The sequence below is a fragment of the Lucilia cuprina genome, chromosome 3, assembly GCF_022045245.1.
Source record: "Lucilia cuprina isolate Lc7/37 chromosome 3, ASM2204524v1, whole genome shotgun sequence".
Lineage (NCBI taxonomy): Eukaryota > Metazoa > Arthropoda > Insecta > Diptera > Calliphoridae > Lucilia > Lucilia cuprina.
The window spans coordinates 66,183,545-66,205,635 of NC_060951.1; the positions used below are offsets into that span (position 1 = coordinate 66,183,545).

General features: G+C 26.2%; 1 protein-coding gene across 9 annotated transcripts in view; it reads right to left on the reverse strand.

Annotated features, from left to right (window-relative positions):
• Nucleotides 1-22,091, reverse strand: part of LOC111678962 (potassium voltage-gated channel protein Shaker) — a 187,560-nt gene that overhangs the window by 75,480 nt on the left and 89,989 nt on the right. For 4 of the 9 annotated variants that reach the window (XM_046946428.1, XM_046946426.1, XM_046946427.1 and 1 more), the window contains exon 1: nucleotides 14,286-14,702. The exons of 3 other annotated variants lie outside the window; for them this stretch is intronic. In XM_046946428.1, the coding sequence (XP_046802384.1) occupies nucleotides 14,286-14,473 (188 nt within the window). In that variant the 5' untranslated portion in view covers nucleotides 14,474-14,702. Of the gene's footprint in view, nucleotides 1-14,285; nucleotides 14,703-22,091 lie in introns of those variants that run through there. 2 more of the 9 variants (XM_046946430.1, XM_046946431.1) reach the window with 2 other exon arrangements.

The following is a 22,091-nucleotide window of genomic DNA, read 5'->3' on the forward strand; positions in this document are numbered from 1 at the left end:
CGGTCCATTATTTCGCCTAGCCCCCATACAACCGTAGACCCGGATCGGGCCTTTAGGCTCATAATTACGTTAAATGTTCAATTATGTTAACAAAAATCTGCAATACTTAGTTTTATAGAACGATAAATGATACTACTGATTCTACCAAAATTTAGGTAGGTCCATATTTATCCTTTTTTTTGTCAATAATACGTAAAAAAATTCCACAATACGGTTAAAAAAACAAATTTAATGTTTTATTTTTTAAGAATTATACACTTTTTTAACATACTGACCGCTGTATGGAATCATATAGTCGGCAATGTCCGACTATACAATCATACTCGTTTATATTTGTCTATGATCATAGACTTTCTAAGAAAAAGCATATTTGTAGGTTATTTCTATTAATAGTTGCATGACGTAGAAACCTATTTTAAATCACAATGTGATCTGTGATGTCAACAAAATCATTAAACTAAAATGTGAAAAATAAAAGTAAAAAAACACACAACTTCATTGAAACTATTTCAAGGTTTTAGAAATAAAATAATTCCTTGAAAAGGATTTTCATTCATTGATGTATTTATTTTCTCCTCTTTTTCATTCTCAGATTTATTGGTGGTAAAAGTCTGGCTGCTGTTGTTTTCAATTTGGATTCTTGTTATTAAGGACATTTATTCCAGTTGTCACTTTGACACTTCCAGCATCATTAGACAAGATGGCAATATTCAACATACAATATGTATACAAAGCTGTCAAAATATACAATGTTAAATTCAACATTGAACTCTAACAGAAGAGTAGTTAGTGAAGCTGTAAACGCACAGATGGCGCTCTAAGAAAACTGTTATGAAAAGTTGTTAAAGTCTTTTTTAACATTTTCAGTGGCGTTGCATTTAACATCTGTATATGACAGAAGACAATGAAAAAGCTTTGCGAAAATAAGAATCAAAATAAAATAAAGCAAATATTTTACCTATTTTCATTTGCCGCAACAAATAAGACAAAAATGAAAAAATATGATAAGAAGATAAAGGCAAAGATAATAAAATTACAGCAACATCATAATATAAAGTAAATAGAGGACAAACACACAGCAATGAAACGAATGAGAGCATGTTTGAAAGATTAAAGGAAACGGAAAAAATAGTAAAGAAACAAATAAAAAAATTTGTTCAAATAACGTGTTTAAGTAAAAGTACATGTTTTAACGTAAATATATATATGTGTGCATGAGAGTTTCTATGATTAAAAACATCCTGTTTCTATTACAAAGGCGTACGTTTGCATGTGTTCTTGAGATTGCAAATAAAAGTGCAAAACTGTGTTAATGAAACACAAACATTATTTGTTGCCCAACGGATACTACAACATTACAAGTTTTAATGTTAATTGTTATGCTGTGACGATTATAAGGATGTATGATGATTATGATCTTTTTATTGCTGTATTATGCTATTATAGTTATTACTATTGTTGTTTACGACGATGCGAAAGTGCTAGCAAAAAGTTATTGGATGACATCCTTACAAAAATGTTTGGTATATTTTAATTTTTACTTCATGTATTTTCTAAAATACACTACATTTCAGCGCAGGGAATTATTGAGTACGTGAATGTAGTTATTTTGTAATGAATATGACCTATATAAATTTGTGAAACAAAACCAGGGTTTCGTTTTAATTCTTCTATAAAGATTATTTTTCACATATTTTATAAACCTCAATTCTTTGCCAAAATACATATACAAATTCTAACATTTTCTATTATAAGAAACATTTGAAAAACTCTTGTAAATTGACAAAATATTTAAAATGCTTGTAGAAAAAATGTTAAGTTTTTCTGATTATTGAATAGGGAACCTAAATCTCTAAAACTATTTAGGGTAAAATTGTGTTATCCAAAATGGTACAATATCCTTTATAGTCATATGTGCATATGCATATAATTTGACACAATAGTACAGTTGACATAAGTCGTATTCATTTATACGAAAATATTTATGGTATAATTTGCATATTTATCAAAACAATCATATTCATTTATTTCACTAAATACAGATTTACACAATAATAGATGCACTGTAATGCTATAACTTTTATAAAATTTTTGAAAGTTTCTGAAAATTTTTTGCTCCTTTAATATATATTTTGATATAAAAGTAAGTGGCTGCGGTTTGTTCATTTTCAAAATTAATATGTAAATTGGCTAAATATTTTAGTAAATAAAACACTACTGTCAACCGCGTATTTTTGATACAACCCTAATGCACACATTTTTATAAATACTATACAGAATCATGTCTGAAGTAGAATATAACTAACGTCATATATAATATCAAGTGAAACCAATAATTATTTATTAACCCACTCAATGTTCATGTGTATGTGTATTGTAAGTTCACATCATCATAAAGAAGCTTGAGCGTGAAACATTATCTATGAACAGTAACATCGTCATCATGAAAATCACACAAAAACACTTTTACAACGTTACCAACGAGTTATGATAATGTTATCGTTATAATGATGGCAAAACACACAATGACACTAGGTTAACAGTTTACCTATCGGATTTTATAGCTCTTTGCCTTTACAGCGAACAACATAAGTAGGCATGAAAGTAGCTTCTTCAAAAATATATATAGATTTTTACTTTATCGGTAATTTTGAAATTGTTTCTTCTACATAATTTTTATATATATCATCAAAAACACTTCGAATTATTAGTTGTAGACGAGTACAGTACAAGTCAGTTTTTTGTATTAAGAAATAATTGAATAAAGTATGGTGGATATAGGTCCAGAATTGACCCTTCAGAAATGTCTATAGGAACCAAAATTTTTCTACCAAATTTTATGATAATCGGTACTGACCTTTCTTCCATATAAGATCCCCTTCAGAAAATAGTGTATATAATCATATCTGTTTTGTAAATTGATCAAAATTGAGAAACTACTAAAACTGAATTAGGTGTTCTGTAAAACGAATTTTAATTTAAAAGTAAAATTCAGGGACATAAAATATCATAAAAGAAAAAGAATTTAAAAGGCCTTTACATTGAGTTAAACTTGTAAAACAACGCAAAAAACTATTATTTAATTTATTAAAATAACATTAAATTCGATTTGCTTTCGACTAGATTTGTATACTCAGCTTTTAAATCAAAAAAAAATATGAGAATTCGTTTTTAAACAAGAAATTAACACGGATTCGGTTTACAGAACAAACAGAAATATTATTGCATAAAAACAAAAATAAGTTTTATAATAACCAATTTCAACTAAAATTTATGAGACTCAATACTAGATTCATCTTATCTCCCAAAAAATGCCCCCTTCAGAATAAGACTCACAACTGTCTTATAATATAAATAAAGCGACGAAATTCAAAACATGCTCGTTTTATACAAAACAAAATCTCTTTACCAGGATCATATAAGACCCCTTACCTTTTGCTCTTGCTGAAAATCTATCAAGATTCGGATCTCGCAGATATCTGGAGTATTCTGAAAACTGATTTAAACAAACACACAGACAAGTTGATAGTATAATAAAAAAATAAAACAGTAGCAACATGCAGTTTCATTGGTTAAATGTTATTGTTAAAGCTAACTTTTATAAACAAAAAGTTTATGGCTGAAAATAACACCACATAGAATAAATAGTTTTTATTGTATTTTTGTATTGCTATCAGCCCATAGTGATCTATAAGGATTTACATTTAAGTTATTTTTGTGTATTTTTTGTCAAGCGAATATATTGCAAAATAATACCGTTTTATGTGTTTGTACATTTCTAAATTCTTTTGATGTTTTAAAATAGTAATTCAAGTGTTTTTTATTATTTGTTTGCCAATGACTAACTTTCAAATTCATGGGCATAAAGAAGGGGCTTTGAAACATAAGAAATGTATTACTTTTAAAAAATCTATAAAAAATTATCCTTTTATAGATTTGGTCTATATTTTTTCCAAACGATTAATTAAGTATAGAAAGCACAGTTTTGTTTTAATTTTAACACTAAAAAGGATATTTAGAGATTATAGGTTATATAAAAACTCTTCATGGACATACTAACTTTATGTCTCAGATATTTTTTGGTAATAGCGAATTTTGCTTCTCGATAGAAAAAATATATATTATATTTTTTATTATTTCAAATATATTTTTAAAATAGTAGATTGCAAATATTTTTGCTTATTTCATACATTGTTAACATGCATACGAGATTCATGTTTAATGCTTTAGAAAAATAAATCGCCAACTAGTATTTGTTTGAATGTAGGTACAGTATCTATCATAATTTTTATGTCGCTTCATGCTGTGTAAACGTTTTTATGATATACAATCTCACACACTCTTGCAAGCATACATATACATTAGGGTAGATCCACTGAAAATTTAGTTCATTTAAAGCTATAATTTCTAAAAATGTTTGGCCTGACGTCAATATTTGGAGAGCTATATCAAAATGTAGCAAGGTATTTTTTTTTTTTTGAGATTTTCATGCTTTTTTAATATGTCTTGTAAAGAAAAGATATGTACATATAACAAATTTTGATATCATAAGAAAGGAGAGAGACACAAAAGTAATCGAAATTTTATAATTTTTCGAATAATATAATAAATTGTTAAATACCAATGAAAAGCTAATGAAATAACGAGATAAATGTATCCGAATTTCTAAAAAACAGCCATTGCGGTGGGATTATAATGAAATAATTTCAATTAATATATAAAATAATTATTTTTAAAGATTTAAAAATCCTAATTTTTATCTAAAAAATTTTATTATTGAAATCGAAAAATCATGATTACCGCATAAAATAACATTTTTATCCCTTGACCAAATATTGACTTCAGAACAAAAATTTTAATTAAACTTTCATTTTAGTTAGAAACATTGAGAGCTTACTTTTTTTCCTCCATGCAAAAGGAGTCCTCTTTAATGTAAAAATAAAATAAACAAAATTATAAAAAAAAACTCTAAAAATAAAATAACCATGTCTATGGCAGGTTTTTCCGGTTCTTGTATAATTTTTGAGCATGTACGTTTGGTTGACTTTTTTATTCTTGTTTCTTTTTTGTAACTGAAAGTGTAACTGCCAAGTAGAGTTGTGAGTGAATAAATAAAACATAAAATTTTTAGTGTCATGTTTTACATTTGCAATATTTGTTTGGGCACAGTAGCGGTTACAATAATATTTATGTTATTTTGGTGTATGAAACATCGGTAGCAGATAATTTATTTTAAAAAATATATTACAATGCAATAGTATTTATATATTAATTTTGGAACATTTTACTTACACATGTTAATACGTAGTGCATTTACTAGGATAAAATCTTTATTTTTATTTTTTTTTTGCATTTGCTAAATGGCAACTGTCCTCTAAATTTATGTTACTAATGGGAATAATCTTTTTTGATAAAAAAGGAACAGAGCACATAAATTATATATTCTTAAAAATATAATTTATATACAATTTTTAATTTTTTAATAAAAATGCATATGAATCTGTATTTACGAAAAAAAAATAAATTAAAATAGTTTTTAATTTCAGGTTTGAGAATAACTAAACCATTAAAGTTTACATTGTATTTAAACATTTTATTCCAAACTTTAAAAACTTATTGTATCCTGCTCATACTTATTTCAAATTGAACTTATTCCAAAAAAAACTGAAGTGAGAGAAATAATAAACTTACGGTATTTAATATTTTGTAGGATTTTCCAAATTCTTTATTTAAAAAGTGCTAATATGTGTTTTAAAATTAATTTTTTTGGCGTTTTAGCAATTTAGCCTGTTCTTCCTTACATTATAAATTTTTTACATATAGTTCATGCTGCCAAGACATAAAAAACTTTATCTATTAATATTTTATTTTTTTTTGAAAAAAAAACACATGAATTATATTATCAATTAACTCCAATATAAAAAGGTTGCCAAAACAAGTTAAAATTTTGAAAAAAATTGTGTATATGGATTTAAAAATGACAATCTGACTAAGTAAAATTAACATGAATTTTAAGAAAGTTTTACTATGGACTTTAATCCATAAATATTTCTAATGATAAAAAAACGTATTTATTATAATAAAACTTAAACTACAAGAACACAAGAACACGGGTAATATTTTATGTATTCTTTAGATATTTAAGACTTATTCTTTAGTAAGTCTTGTGATTGAAATGGAGCAAGACCGAACTTAGGTTTCTTAATAATTTTGTTTATTTCTTCAAATCAGATAAAACTTTGACATAAAATTAAGACATTCAATACATTTCGTATAAATTTTAGAAGGACACTAACTTGCACAGATGTTAAAGAAATTTTATATTTGATTATATTAAATCAATTTAAATGACTAAAACGAATTGTGTTACTCTAGTTGTATGAAAACAGCGCATTGCGCGTCGTAAATTCATATTTACAGGACTATCGATACACGCAGGTGAATTGACACAACATACACTTGTAGCGGGAGAATACTAGCAAACTGCAATGTGGGCAGCAAATTGAAAAAAAAAAACAGAAAACATTATAAGAAAGTTATTTTAAGCAAAAACTGAAAACGGATATTCTAGTAAATGAAAGCTTGTTAACGAGTGAGGGCGTATTAATTGGTTATTCAATAACATTTATAAGGTTTTAGTATTGAATATTGAAATGATGACTAGGATTTGTTTCAGACATCTCCATGTTCTTTCATAATCTTGTTTGGTATAATATGTTTGTAAGTATATTTTATAACGTATAATACAGTTATTTGGAAAGAGAATAATTATGGACATGAAATTTAAACTTTCTTAAAAAAAATTAAATGTCTTCTTTAATTAATGGTCTGGTATATTGTTATGATGTAGAGATATTTCTACATTTAATTAAATACGTTTTCTGAAATTGCTAAACATTATTTATTGAGAATTTTAAATTGTGGTAATATTGTTCTTTTATTTATTTTTTTGCTAAGTACATGTACTTTTCTCTGCTTGATTTCTCAAGTCTTTTTTATCTTTATAAATATAAATAAAAATATACAATTTAAGTTTGTTAAAAAAATACTCGTTAACAGACAATGTGGCATCAAAACAAAACAGCCAAATTCCAAATATTGGCGCCTCTTAGTTACAGCGGTGCATTGTAAACTAAGTAACCGACATAGCAACAAAAATTAAAATAAAAACAAGTTAAATCTTTAAAAGACAACAAACCAACCAACTAACTAACCGACCAACAAAATAAATAACATCCAAAAAGTCGCACAAAAAATAATAGGGAGCTCTTATATAATGCTAGCTAATACTGTATATGTCCTTTATCCGGCTGCATGTTTTTCGGATTCCATATACTTACTTAAAAAACCACTCTAATACATACATGTACATACGTATAAATATCATGACTGTGGTTGATTGTTTTTTGTGGCGCCAAGTAGAAACATCAAAATATTTATAACACAAACATAATTTTTTTGTTTTGCTCCAAAACAGTTTTTATTTTTTTTTTTCGAAACATTTTTTAAATAAACGAAGTGGTTTTGAACTAAGATTTACTTTTTTTAAAATATTATTTTAAGATTGCAATTTGTTTCTTCTTTTGGTAGTTTTTATTAGAAGATTAGAAAGTACTTATTCACATTGTACACTGTTCCTGCAATATTGAATAGTATTACGCAATTTATATTTGGACGAATACTAGACATATAAAAGCAAATTATTTTTTTAATTATAGAACAAGTTTAGTTTTTTTCATCTAGTTCACTCATTTATAAGGTCAGTTCAATAATATCATTATTTATATTTAACTTTAATTAAACAGTTAATTTTTAATGCATTCTGAAATTGATCAAAACTAATGTGAACAATATTGTATTATATAATATGAATTATCAAGTATTTATATTAATATTTTAAAAGATGTTACTAAAGTACTTTAATGTAGAGCGATATTAAGTAGTCATTGATGTTAATAGGTAGGTGTTTACAATTTCAGGCCATTTAAAAGTTTTTTTCTGGGAAAAATCTTCTTTACTTTTTCATTCTTCAAAATATAATTTTAAACTTTATAAAAAAGAATTTGGTTCTTTTTCGTCATTTTACTAGAACTTAACTAAAAAATTATTATTTTGTAACCTTTTCAGCTCACGAACGATCACTAATAAACTCAAAATATGGAAATTTTAAAATATTTTTTTTTTCAAAATTGTATTAATGAAAAAATATATTATTGACATACAAAATAAGTCAATCCTTTAATTTCCACCATACCGCAAATATCAAAATCGCAATTTCCAACAGAGGAATAAAAAGTTTGCCTTTAGTCATAAAAAACAATAATAATTGTAGACCACAACCAAAAGTGTTGCATGGTGGTAGTTAATTCACATTTCAACTTAAATGAAACTGTTCAAAAGAAGGAAACTTTTCTTCTCCTGATGCTGTCTTTAAAAATTGTATACAGAATTGTAACACAGCGTTAAAACTGTCATTCAACAGAGAACTGGAGCCATTGCAATATTTATACTCGTAGAAAAATAACAGAATGTATAATAAAACTTTTCTTATTTTCGTTTTTTAACAACTAAAAAGTGTTGCTTTTTTGTTGTATTTGGCAAAATGCCAAATAATAAAAGATATACATTCACACACAAATGCATGCCTATTTGTGGTTGTTTTAGGGATTCCAAAGAGTTGAAACAGCTCAAAAACAGTTTGAGGACAGTGGGAGGCGCATATGTATGTGGATGAGGTTCATTTTTTTACATTTGTAATAATTATAATAAAAACCGAAGCAACCATTACGTTACAACTATAATATAGTAATTTTCTAGCAAATTTAGGGGCATTTTTTAGAATATTTAAAAAATAACCAAATAAAAGTGAATTTTTTACTTCATACTAAGCAATATGTGATGTCTAAAGTAATAAATTATTATGAGCCTTTTTAAAAATTAAGATTTAGAAGATTGTTTTATGATTATCAGGTAACTGAATAATTTTTGACTTTTTTCGATGACCAAAAAGTGATGAGTTTAGCGTTTAAAATATTATACGTAAATGATTACCAATGTATGAATTCAAACTACCCTTGAATTCAAACTTGTCATTACGACTTTCAATGTCATTACTTGCCCAACAACATACTTCCCAGGATTAAATAACCCGTTATTAGTAACAAAGTATTATATAAATACTACTTCTAATTACTTGTAAGCTTGTGCTAAGTACATTTAATGTTATTGTATAAATAAATTTGAGTATTTCACCACTAACATGGTAATAAAAGTTTTTGCTGGGTAATTATTTCAAAAACAATAACTGGTGTATAAAATATGATGGTTTTAAACGTTTTTCTTATTCATATTTAAAGCAGTTGGAAGATCCTTGTTTCTAATGCAATTACTTTTTTTCACCTTTGTGAGAAGGGTTTTCAAGTCGAGTGCTTTACGTGAACAGCTGCCTTGACGGCCTATTTCACAGTGGTCTTTTTCATCCACTGGGTAAGTAAAAAATAACTCACCACTGCCCCTTTTTGTAGCATATGCGAATACCCCAATGTTATTCGATATAAACTAATTTAAAGCTAAAATCTCTCTACTATATTTTATGAGGATAGGTCCATAATTAACCTGTATAATGTCCCTTTAAGAAAATGACTTTAATGCTCATTATTGGCTTTAAAATATAAGTAGAACTATAAAATTTGAAATAAAGAATAAATCGTCATGGTCAATAGTTAAACCCTTGATATTTAATAAAACAAATATTCTAAATATCAAAGTTTATTTATATGGCAATGATTTGATGGTGGGTATATAAGATTCGGCATAGCCTTATTTAGGTGAGAACCTGATTCATCGAAAATCTATAAAAGAGGACTTTCTGATACTTATTCGTTTTAGAACTGGTATTTTTTGTTTTTAGTTTTAGAACTTTTGATAAAATGAGTTAATAACTTAAATATATTAATTATAACTTAAATTATATTATGCTTTAGTTATAGTTATAGTAATTATAATTATATGTGTTTAACAATATTATACGAAGTGAATAATCACTATACTAAGTCTGTTAATTAATAAGTGAAAAAACAATAACAAAATGTACAGTAATCATAAATATTTATTTTGTAATTACTTTTTTATTATTGTTGTTGGTTGTTATTGTATGGTTACTAAAATAGGATTCGAAAATGACTCTAAAACTTATCAGAAGTGGGTCACATAAAAGTCTCGGATATGGTACAATTTGAATGTAAACAATAATTTCATAAAATGGTAGCAGCTTAAATTTGAAAAAAAAAACAAATTTGAAAAATTTATATCATAAGTATAAAATGAAAATATTTTCTCTCCTCAAGTATATGTAAAAATATATGTATTTTGTAATAAAATTTCTTTGTTTTGTCATTTTCGTTGTTCTTTAACATTTTCGGTTTGTTATTGTCATTGGTACAACATGACTTTGGTAATTGTTACGCACACTAACAGACCAAGTAACACTCATACACATACACACTTTCCATATCTATCCATATAGTCAAGGTCATGAAATCACAATATTTTTTTATTATTTTTATTATTATTGTGTTCTTTAACAAACAAATGTTACACTTCTTATATAAACCATCAGCTGTCGCTGCTAAGTAAAAATATTAAGATACAATTTGTTTAGTTTAGTATAAATAGTTTTAATATCAACATTAGAAGTTAAAAATCTTACGCTCATCAACATTAAAGTTTTCTAATTAAGAGAACTAGTTTTAAGATTTTTTTGTAAATTTTGAAATTGTAAAATAATAAAATAAAATATATTTTCTTCTCATTCATCTTTAAACATCATTTATACTTAACCCAGTTAAGCAACCAGTTACTGCCCCTGATTTTTTATTTACAATTTTTACATTTTTCACTTAAAACATCATTACTTCCACATGAACAAAAACTCAGCTCAGATCCGTTCAGCTCGGTTGTGTTTATATATACAATATCAACAACAACAGAAAGGAAAATATACACCGCATCATCTCTCAGGGATATAATATGGAAACGTATATACATCCAAACATATAGACATATCTAGATATATGAATGTATGTATACAGCTATAGCTGGTGTTTAAATATGAATGTATGACGTAGATACACTGCAGGTCATTGGAAACAGGTCAACCAATCTTTAAAACTTATAAAATTTTTCTAAAAACAAACGCCAATTGTTTGTTAGATTTTTGTTTTAACAAAGTTAAAAAAATTAAGTTTCTTTCACATATTGGAATGTTCACCGGTGTATTTGGTATTTGATGAGATGTTTTTTATAGAAAAAAAAAAAAAAAATAACCAAAAGAGAAATTGTGTAAATACTTAAATCTGTATGTATGTACTAATGAGTGCATGATTGTTTGGGCATGTGGAATCAACGCTCCTACATTTTTCAGTTTATTTATTTTTTTTATATATTTTATTTTGCCTTTTTAGTTATATTTTAATTTAAATGTATGATACAAACAAAATACAAAATAAAATATTAACCGAATTTTACTTTATTTTGTTGTATTATTTCAATTACCGGCTTTAATATTCTAAACAAAAATCAGAATAATTGAATATGAGAATTTGCGAAATTTAGAGTATGACCGTCGAACACACTAAGGCAACAATTCAAACGCCGATTTAAAAAAACATACATAGTGTTCATGAGTAAGTTATGTTTTTTCAAGTAATTTGCTTATTTGCTTACTCAGTATGGTTGCTAGGGTCAAATGAGGTCCAATGATTATAAAAATCTTTTAATATAAAAAATTGTATTAAAAGTTATTTTTATAACTTTTTTTAATATAATAAATTGTATTAAAAGTTATTATTGTACTTATTTGCATAGTATTGGTAAACCAACCCATTGATCTACTAAATAATTTACTAAAATCGGATTTACAAAAATCGGTAGTGTCATTTAAAGTTCTATACAACTAAGTATGAGCCCAAAGGCCCTGTACGGTGAGTACCGTTGGGGGCTAATTAGTTAGTTTGAAAGGAGGATGCACATATATATATATATATTATATTTATATATTATATATATATATATATATATATATATATATATATATATATATATATATATATATATATATATATTATATATATATATTTATATATATATATATATATATATATATATATTATATATATATTATATATATATATATACATCAAATCTGAAGAAATACACCTGAGCCTCTATTGGGCCTGTTGTGCGCTCCTTAATCAGTGCCTCAGGTGGGAATCGAACCCATCCCCCCCGGTCTACCAGACTAGAACACTAACCAACCGGAGGCCACTGTATGGGTGCTAAGCAAAATAATGGACCGATTTCAACCATTTTCAATAGCGTTCGTCCTTGGACCAGAAAGGTATGTATTTCATCAAAAATTGTGACCTGTAGCTTGCACAATGGACACACAGGCAGACAGACGCTTATAGCTAATTCTACTCAGAAAAATAATCTGAGCTTTAAGGTTGGTGTAGGACAAATATTTTTGGGTTGTTCAAACTTCAGCACAAATGAATAATACCATCCCCACTATAGTGGTATAGGGTATAATCAATATAAAAACAAAAAATATTAAAAAAAGACAGGACAGGATAATAACCAAATGCTGGAAATGTTTATATAGATAATTTTAACATAATTTTGCACATAAAGAATCTGGTATAAGATATGAAAGGAAAAACTGATGGTTTAAAATCGATTATGCAATGGACAAAACTAAATTGATTTCAAATTATTATCGTCTATAACCAGTATATCCTTCTCCTAATGCTTTTTGTATTTCAAAAACAACAAAATTTTCACATAAAAATTGGCAAAAAAAAGGCGTTGTCCTTTGGGGAGTAATTTTGTTTGTTCACTCTAAGCTTGGAGACATCACGTGCAATTGTGCCATAATATTTGTTAAAGCTACAATTAAAATGAATTGTCAACATTTTTTGTGCAGTTAAACTATGAGGAAGTTAAAAAAAAACAAAAAGAAAACAAGAACAATAACAAAAGCAATTCCTAACAGTTTTTCTCATTTCCTTATAGCTGAATTTTTATGACTTGCTCATATTTTGTTTTTGTAAATCACATAACATTGCACTCTTGCAATTGTTGGCTATAGCACACTCATTCACACTCACTCCCATACAACCATTAAGAAATATTAACTTTTTTTCTATTTTGTATTTTTATTTTAGTTTTTGTTGTTCTTGTAATAGTAATGTCATCAAATAATTGTATAACACAGTAATAGATTTGTCTGTGTATGTTATATTTACAACAGAGATCTCCAAAAATATCGATTTTATTAAAGAGACAATTTTATTAAGGACAAAACTTTTTATTCAAATATTAAAAAAATATATGATTTAAATGTCATTATTTTTGATGAATTAAAAAACAATTTTTATTTATCCAATGTAAATTTTTTTACACCACTAAGTTTTTAGTCTAAGCTAAATCTAGAATTTTTGGACACCTCTAATGTAAATGTATATGTATATAATACACATACTCTTCAAAATAACTGTGACGAGTTTTAATGAAAATAATTTTCCCTCTGCTGATGTTGGTGGTTCTTGTTTTCTTAACAGCCGACCACTTGTCTTAAATGTGTTTCTCATTTGTCTTTTCTATTTTCTATTCTCTTTCATTCTTTTGTTTATTTTTTTCGCTTCATTATGTAACAACTATTGTATAATCAACAAGAACAACATTTTTCAAAAACTGAAGAGATAAAAAAAATTAAATTGTAATTATCCTTAATAAGGATAATGTGCAATAATGTATAGACATTAAAAATATATAATAAACAATTTCATGTTGCGAGTAAATATGCTAATAAAACATGAAACAAAACAAAATAATTATTAACATTTGTTTAAGTAACTGTATTTCAAGAAGCATATATAGTCCATCCATTGATATGAAAATGTTATACAATATAATTTTATCCATCGCATTGCACTCTATGATGAAGCATAATAAATAAATGACTTATTTTTCCTTCGAATATTAAAGCTTTTTTAAAGGATTTATAATTAAGTTTATTTTTTACTTTGGTAAAGGATACTACTAAAGTATTAAGGTAATACTTAGTTTGTCAAACTGTTACTCATCCCAATATGCATAAAAAATTATAAGAGAAATAATTCGATTGGACATCATCAAAGATCTCTTTTCTGCCGTTTTTTACTACGTATATTTTTCTTATAATTTTTTTTTTAATTTTAAATATTAATAAATATATAATACATCACCCGTCAAATGATGGCCTCTGCTGATCTTTCAAAAACTGCTGTTGATCTCTGGCCAATTTACGTTCCGCTAATTTCTTTTGTTCCTCTTTTTGTTCGCGTTGCTCGAGCTGATGTTGCTGTTGCTGCTGTTGTTTCTTGCGATGCTGACGATCTTCGCCCAGACCGTATAGGCCAGCAACAGCTGCCATGTTGCCTTATAAAAACAACAACGTCAAAAATACCACAAACCAAATATATCACAGCACAATTCCGTTTTTTTATTTCTTTATGTTGTACAAACAACAAATTCCTTTAATAGTTGTTTTAAACATTTTGAACTAATAAAAATTGAAACTACAAACAAAAAACAAAACAAATTCACATTTCGAAATGTATTTGAAATTTTAATTTAGGCATTTTTTACATTTTTTTTATGCCAAAAAGTTCTAAAGAATTATGTATGTATTTTACAGTCTACATTCGGGTTTAACATTTTCTTTTAACTTTTTACTTTGTGGCTTCCTTTTTCCTTATTTTTTTTGTTTAATTTGCCATTTGCTTTCTGACGAGGTTAACCCTTTCTTCTTTTCATTTTTATTGCTGCTGCATATTTCTTATTTAATTATTTAAAATGTAATTTTATTATTATTTTTTTTAATTTGCACACTGTATTGTTCTTTGTTTTGACACAATGCTATTGCATGGTATTTTTAACGCAAATAATTGGAATTACAAAAAAGAACTTTTTTGATGTGTTTTTGGTTATACTCGTAAATACGTGAGTAAATGTCAGTTTATATTTACATTCTTTATTTGTGTTGTTATGCTCCCATCCCGCCCTTTTCCTTAATACATGTGGTTTGATGATTTTATGCTGTCACGATTTTTCTCTTAACATCCTAAAACCTCACTCTTTGTCTTATCATTTAAACACACACTCACACACAAACATGCATACATGATAATCGCCAAGCAGCACGAGACTAACACACATTCATGTGTCTCGTGTTTTGCTTTGGTTTTATATTCTCATTTTTGTTTCGGCGTTTGTGTTGTTTTTTTATTGTTTATATTTTGCTTTTGATTTCGTTGCCATTAACCGGATGTCATTTAATATGCAAAGGCATGACATCTATTGTAAATGTTTTGCACCCACTGACACAAACACACAACAAATCTATTGTAGGAGTACTCATTCATGACCTGCACTCATGTTATTGTTTTCAAACAAAGTTGATTTTGTATGCAGCTGTTTTTTGTTATTGTTTAACATCAACTAACTCATAAGACAATTGCACATACGGATTTAAATAAAATTTCAAACTATGAAAATCTTCAAAATTGATCTTAGCTAGTTAATTTGATAGTATGTTGTTCCTACACCAATCGGCTCAGAATCACTTTCTGAGTCGATTTGGCTATTTTCGTCTGTCCGTCCATTTGTCTGTGTGTCCATGAAACCATGATAAAATTTGGAACACACTCTTCTTTTGGTCCAAGGACGCATGGTTGAAATAGGGTCTTTGGGTTTATAGTTACGTCAAATATTCTATTATGTCCACAAAAATCGGCAAAATTTAGTTTTATAGAACTTTAAATTAGCCCCTCAGGTAAAAATTTACTTACAAACAGTAATAACACTTTTCCTTATTAAGAACAAATCCATTAGTGGACATGGTCCCTCCGCAGAGCTGTATGTATATAGTAAGTCCGATCCATACCGAAGTCATTCAATATAGAAAATTATTTCTTGTATAATTTTCTATATTAGGTGAACATGAGTGCCATATGGAACTTCTGGATTAGGAAACTTTGACAGACCATAAATTATATTGAATATTTTTTCAATACTCATTGAGTATTATTAAAATATTACATTAGTTTGGGGGTTAAATAAAGCTCATTCCGGGGTCAAAATTCTAGTTGTTGCATTTTTTTGAAAACTTTTATATTAATTGGCATAAATGCTCTTAAAATTTTATAAATAATTAGTATTAAATCATTTTTGAATTTAATTTTTGAGTATCTGTTCAGTTCATAATAAAAATTGTAACAAAAAAAAAAAATTATCATATCATTCATTTTTTTGAGAACTGTTTGTGGAAATCATCAAAATTGCAAAATTTTTCATTAAAAATAAAAGCTTTACATTATTTATAGAATACTTTTATTAACAACCTTATTTCAATTATTATAATCAACAATAAATGGGAATATTAACATTAAAAAAAAAAAAATATTAACAATTCAAACAATACAAATGAAGAAATAAAAACAAATACATACATTTTTAGTGATTGACGTCGTTGGTATTATGTCATAATATAAAAAAAAACTTTATCTATGGATTAATATCAACACACAATTTAACATTTGACATTTCAATTAATGTTTTACAAAAACAAAATGTATTCTATTTAAAACTTTATTGAATAGTGGCATAAAAACAAATAAAATTACTACTATTTGTAACTCTGCTTTTACGAACATACGTATGTACAGAACAATAATATTTTTACAAACAAATTTGTGATAAGAAATTATGTAATGACAGCATGTTTTGAAAGGGATTTATTTTTTTGTACATGTAAAATGCAAAAGTGTTAGATAATAAAATCAGAAATAATCCTCATTTTTCTCAGATTAAAATATATTTATAAAACATAAATAATTTTTATTTATGTATTTATTTTAAAAAACAAATCTCTCAGATTTAGTTGCAAACGAAATGTTTGTACATTTTTAACTTTTTCCTAGTTAAAAACGATTTCAATAGTTGTTAGCAGTCGTATTGTTTTTCTCTCTATTTTGTTTATTGTTTATTGTGTTCAACTTAAAATCCAACAAATTGAATTACAACGAGAAGTTGGCATTTTGGACTAAGTATGTTTTACGAGTACAAGTTTTGTTTTGTTCAAGAAATTGTAAAAAATAAAAGTGATGTACAAATTTGTACATTATTCTGTCAACATGTTTTTTGTTCACATTTTCATGTTGTTGTTTGTATATTGATTTTCAGTTTTTTTTATATTGCTATAGCTATAGTATTTGTTGTTTTTTCTCTATTAATATCAAATAGGAAATAAAATAAAATTGTTGTAATGTCATTTATTTCCTGAGGGCTGGGTGGCTGTTTGGTTGGCTGGCTTACAACCTGTTTAACCCTTAATGCTCGCAGTATTTTGAATACAGTATGTAACATTTTGTTTTATGGTTTTTTGTGCATTTGACAGCATATTATTAAATGTTATTTTTTCTAAATATTTAATTTAATTTCAAAACCACTTATTGCGATTCTATTCACCATAGAATCTGATTACAATTATGTAACATTCTGTAAAGTGTATGGTACTAAAGTTTTAATTAATAAATTTTCACTTTAAAAACGATTTCAATATTTTTAAAACTGTACTTTTTAGCAGTTTAATATTACAATTCAATAAATAATTATTAATACTTTGTTCGTTTTGTTTTTTAATTATTGCTAATTGTCTATAATGTCTATTACGCACACATTTAATAAACCAATACTAAAATTATCATTTTCTAATTAACTTATTAGACATTTTTCTTACCACAGTCTATACTTGCAGTCAAAACATGCTTAATAGGTATATGTATGTATATTCATTGTTAATAATTTTCAGTTCATTATTTCTTGCATTTGTATATACATACGTAGACATGTGTAATTCTTCAGTAAAGTGATTGTCATTTAAAGTACATTCACTTTACAATAAATAAAGATACACACATAGACAAACGTAAGTTGCATTCTTATTTATTACTATAATTAACACCCATACTTATACTTAAACAATACTTCTTGCTGTGGTTTAATAATAACCAGACCCAGCAATTTAAAAGGTGTCAACGAAACCCTTTTAGCAATAAATTATTGAGATACGATAAGTAATTTATTTAAACGTTAGTTGTTCATTTGTAATAAAAGTAAAGTGTGATTGTGTACGGTGTAGAAGGTTCCAACAAGGAAATTCCTTGTAAAAATTGGCTTTGAAAAGAAAACTTAACTATATTTATAATATCTACTACATAAATGGATGAGAGCGGAAATGAAATGTAAACATATTTTTCATTTAGATTTGTTGTACCACTAAAGATGATTTTTTTTAGTAATTTGTAAGTATTTGCATAATGATAAGTATTATGATGTTTTATCTAAGTTGTTGTTGAATATAATATAAATTTTAACATTACTTGCTAAAAGTTAGAACAAATATAATTAATTATATTAAAAAAATAAACTATTTGCATTTCAACAATCAATGTGTATATATTTAAAGTTAACAAATAAATTGCCCACATTAATCGATAAAAATAAAATTATAAAATATTTTTTTGACTAATATAAATACATATGCTGTAATTAAAAAAAATCGTACAACAATTTATTGAACATACAAATAGGAAATTTGAAGTTCTAAAAATTTCTACATTGTTTTTTTTTCGAAAAGCATTAAATTTGACATTGTATATTTTGTAAACTTTCTATCTGATAAAGTCTCCCGAGGAGTTGACAACTGAGAATAAACATAAGAAGAAAGAGAGCTCAACGTCTTCTAAAACACAGTCGAACTAAAAGAAACCTCAAGTCTGAATCCTCTGAGTAAGGGCGACATCACCAAGCCGAATATTCAGCAGTCGGATAAAGCAACCTCGAAGGTAAGGATATCCCAAAATAAGCCCCGAAAAATACGAATGGGAAAGCTAGATAGTTTCCCACCCGGTATATCGAATAACATAGATGAACCGATATTGGAGGAAGGGGAGACAATCGAAAGCTTTACTCCCTATAAAGCTGCAAGATCGGATGGCATATTCCCGGCAATTTTACAGTAGAAGGCGGGACTGTTTAACCTGACAAATTCTAAACCATTCGACGCAACAAAACAAATAACATCACTGACTACCACTGATTGGAGTATTCTTAGAAATTACGCCAAGAAAACTGAGTTTCTGAACTGTGAACATTTTTTTCCACAAAACAGACCCAATATTGACCTAGGAATATTTCTTAGGATTTGATGTATTATAGATCCTCCTATCCACCTACCTAAATAATGAGCAAAATAATATTTTTCTATGAAATAATCGTTTCATTCTTTTAAAATAATAGTAACTAAAATTTGTTTAATACACAAAAATAAAAGTTACTTATACTACACGCAGAGAAAAAATATAGTTGTGGTAACTATAATCTAAGAGCAACATATTATGGTTAGAATTATGGTTAAATTTAAAACATATTATGATCATTATTAGTATAATAACCTATCATATTATGATTAAATATAGTCCGAATATTTCATCATAACATAGTGATAATGTGATGTTGTAGCATCATATTGTAGTTTCAAGCAAACACATTATGGTTTCATGTAATCATATAATGGCTTCATGTAATCATATTATTGTTTCAAGTAACCATATTATGGTTACAAGTAGTCACATGTCTTCATGTAACCGTATTATGGTTACATATTAAACATAATATGGTTAATCTTATGTGCTCTGCGTAAAATGTAATTATTTGTTTATTTTCTTTGAAACGAACACAAAACTTCCAAGCACTGATATTCCCATAAAAAATATATTTCCACACTTTCAAGCCAATATAAACACAATATAATTTTTTTTAATTATTAAGTTTTTATGGTCCCTATTATATTTTTAGATAGTATTTACTTTTCACAATTATTTTAACACTGCATTTGATTAACAATTTATTTTATCTGAACTAGTATGGATAAGCCATACAACAGATATAATAATGGCGATACCAAAATATTTTAAATAGTAAACGTATTTTACTTATATCTTAAACACTATATACATAAACGTGTAAAATCCTACCATTTAATGATTATTTGATAGTTTAAATGATTCTAAAATTGTAAAAATAATTATTTTTCAGAGAATCATTCTCAAATTTATAATTGTCAAAACATATAAATGTTTTCAGTAATTAAAATATTGATGAAGTTCAATAAAAATAAAAATTGTTTGGTTATGACAACAAATTATTGTAACAAAAAACATAGAATAGTTTCCTAACCATGCCGAACCATGTTTTTTCTCTGCGTGTACCTCCATTTCGATACACAATTATTTTAATATATAGTAAATATTATGAGTTATTGTTATTTTGAAGTCATAACTTTAGTAAATTATGGTTAACGAAATTATTTCAGTTGATTAAATCAATTATGAATGAACAACTAAATTACCAATACACTTCTAAATTAACACCCCTATTTTCATATATTTTAATCGAATAGATACGAATATTTTCTTATAAAAGTTAATAGTATTTTTAAATACCTAGAACCTTTTGTTTTAAATATTACCTGAATTAAGTAAATTTTTGTATTTGGGGTATACGGGGCGTATGAATTTAATAAGTTGCCTTTATGTCAATATACGTTACGTAATTAAGATTAATTTGAAAATTATTTTCACAAAAATATCATATTTCAAAACACTTACAAAAAAATTTTATTTTATAATCTCTAAACAATTTCTCAAAAAGTATGTTCTCCATGAAAGATACATATTTTGGGTAAGGTCTAATATAAATGTAAATATTTCTGTATTAACAGTCATGAAAATATAAAAAACTTTTTTCCTATAATAGCAATGAATAGGGGCAATAAAAACAATAATCACACCAGAGAACAACTAAAAACTATTCATTTTAATATTTTTTTCCAAACACACACACACATAACACATACTGGCCCAAACTAAATAATCAAAACGAATATAATATACACTTATACACACATAATTACAAACATGAATTTAATGAAAAAATGTTAATTTTTGCTTTTAGTCAAGTTTATAATACAAAATTAAAAAAACGCACACATAAAAAACTCGATATTTTTCATCTACATTGGGGATTAAAAAGAATTAAAAAATATAATTTTCTAGTTTAGTAAATATAATAATTAAAATTTATTATGAATAATTCGTTATGTTTTCATTCTTTTAAACAACTGATAATAAATGAAATGTAAAATTAAAGTATAAATTTGGTTTGTTTCGTAATTATGGCATTGCATGTTACTATGTTGTTCATTCACTCTGTACTGCTTAGTCGTTCATGAGCTGAATTTACGTTAGTTTTTGGTAACGAATTAAGTAGCATTTTTTAAGCATTTCTCATTTTATTCATGAAGACTGCCATTTAGTTTTACGGTATTTTTTGTTAAGTTTGTATTTTAATTTTATACGAATTTTGTTTAATTTTATGTGTACATTATTTTGGCAATTTATTATAGCCAATTTACTGAAACATTTGGCTTTGTTTTGTATTGAATTAAAACAGAAATGTTTAAACCGAACAAAATTTAATGCAATGATGATTATTGCAGAATCTGTTTTGCAAAGATTTGATTAGATGCGTATAAAAAACTTAACTGTATTCAAATTAAAAAAATGTGTTAAAATGTCAAATATTACATTTTAATTGGTAACATTTTTGTTAATAAATTTAATTTATAACATTAAATCATTAAATTTAGCAATTTTTTATTTTTGATATTAATATTTGTTTATTTAACATTGTGACATATAAAGCCGTACCATTGAACTAACTAACTTTACTAGATAAATTTTGAGGAGCAGTTATTGTATTACATTTCTTGTTAAAATTTGTAATTGCATACTTTCAAATGGTGTAAATAAGTTTCTTTTTTCTTAAATGAAATTAATCAAACTCTCTTAACTTTAAGTATTTTCTCTCTATAGCTAAAGTTAATGACAACAGCGAAAAGACAAAAACAACAACAATATAATCGACCT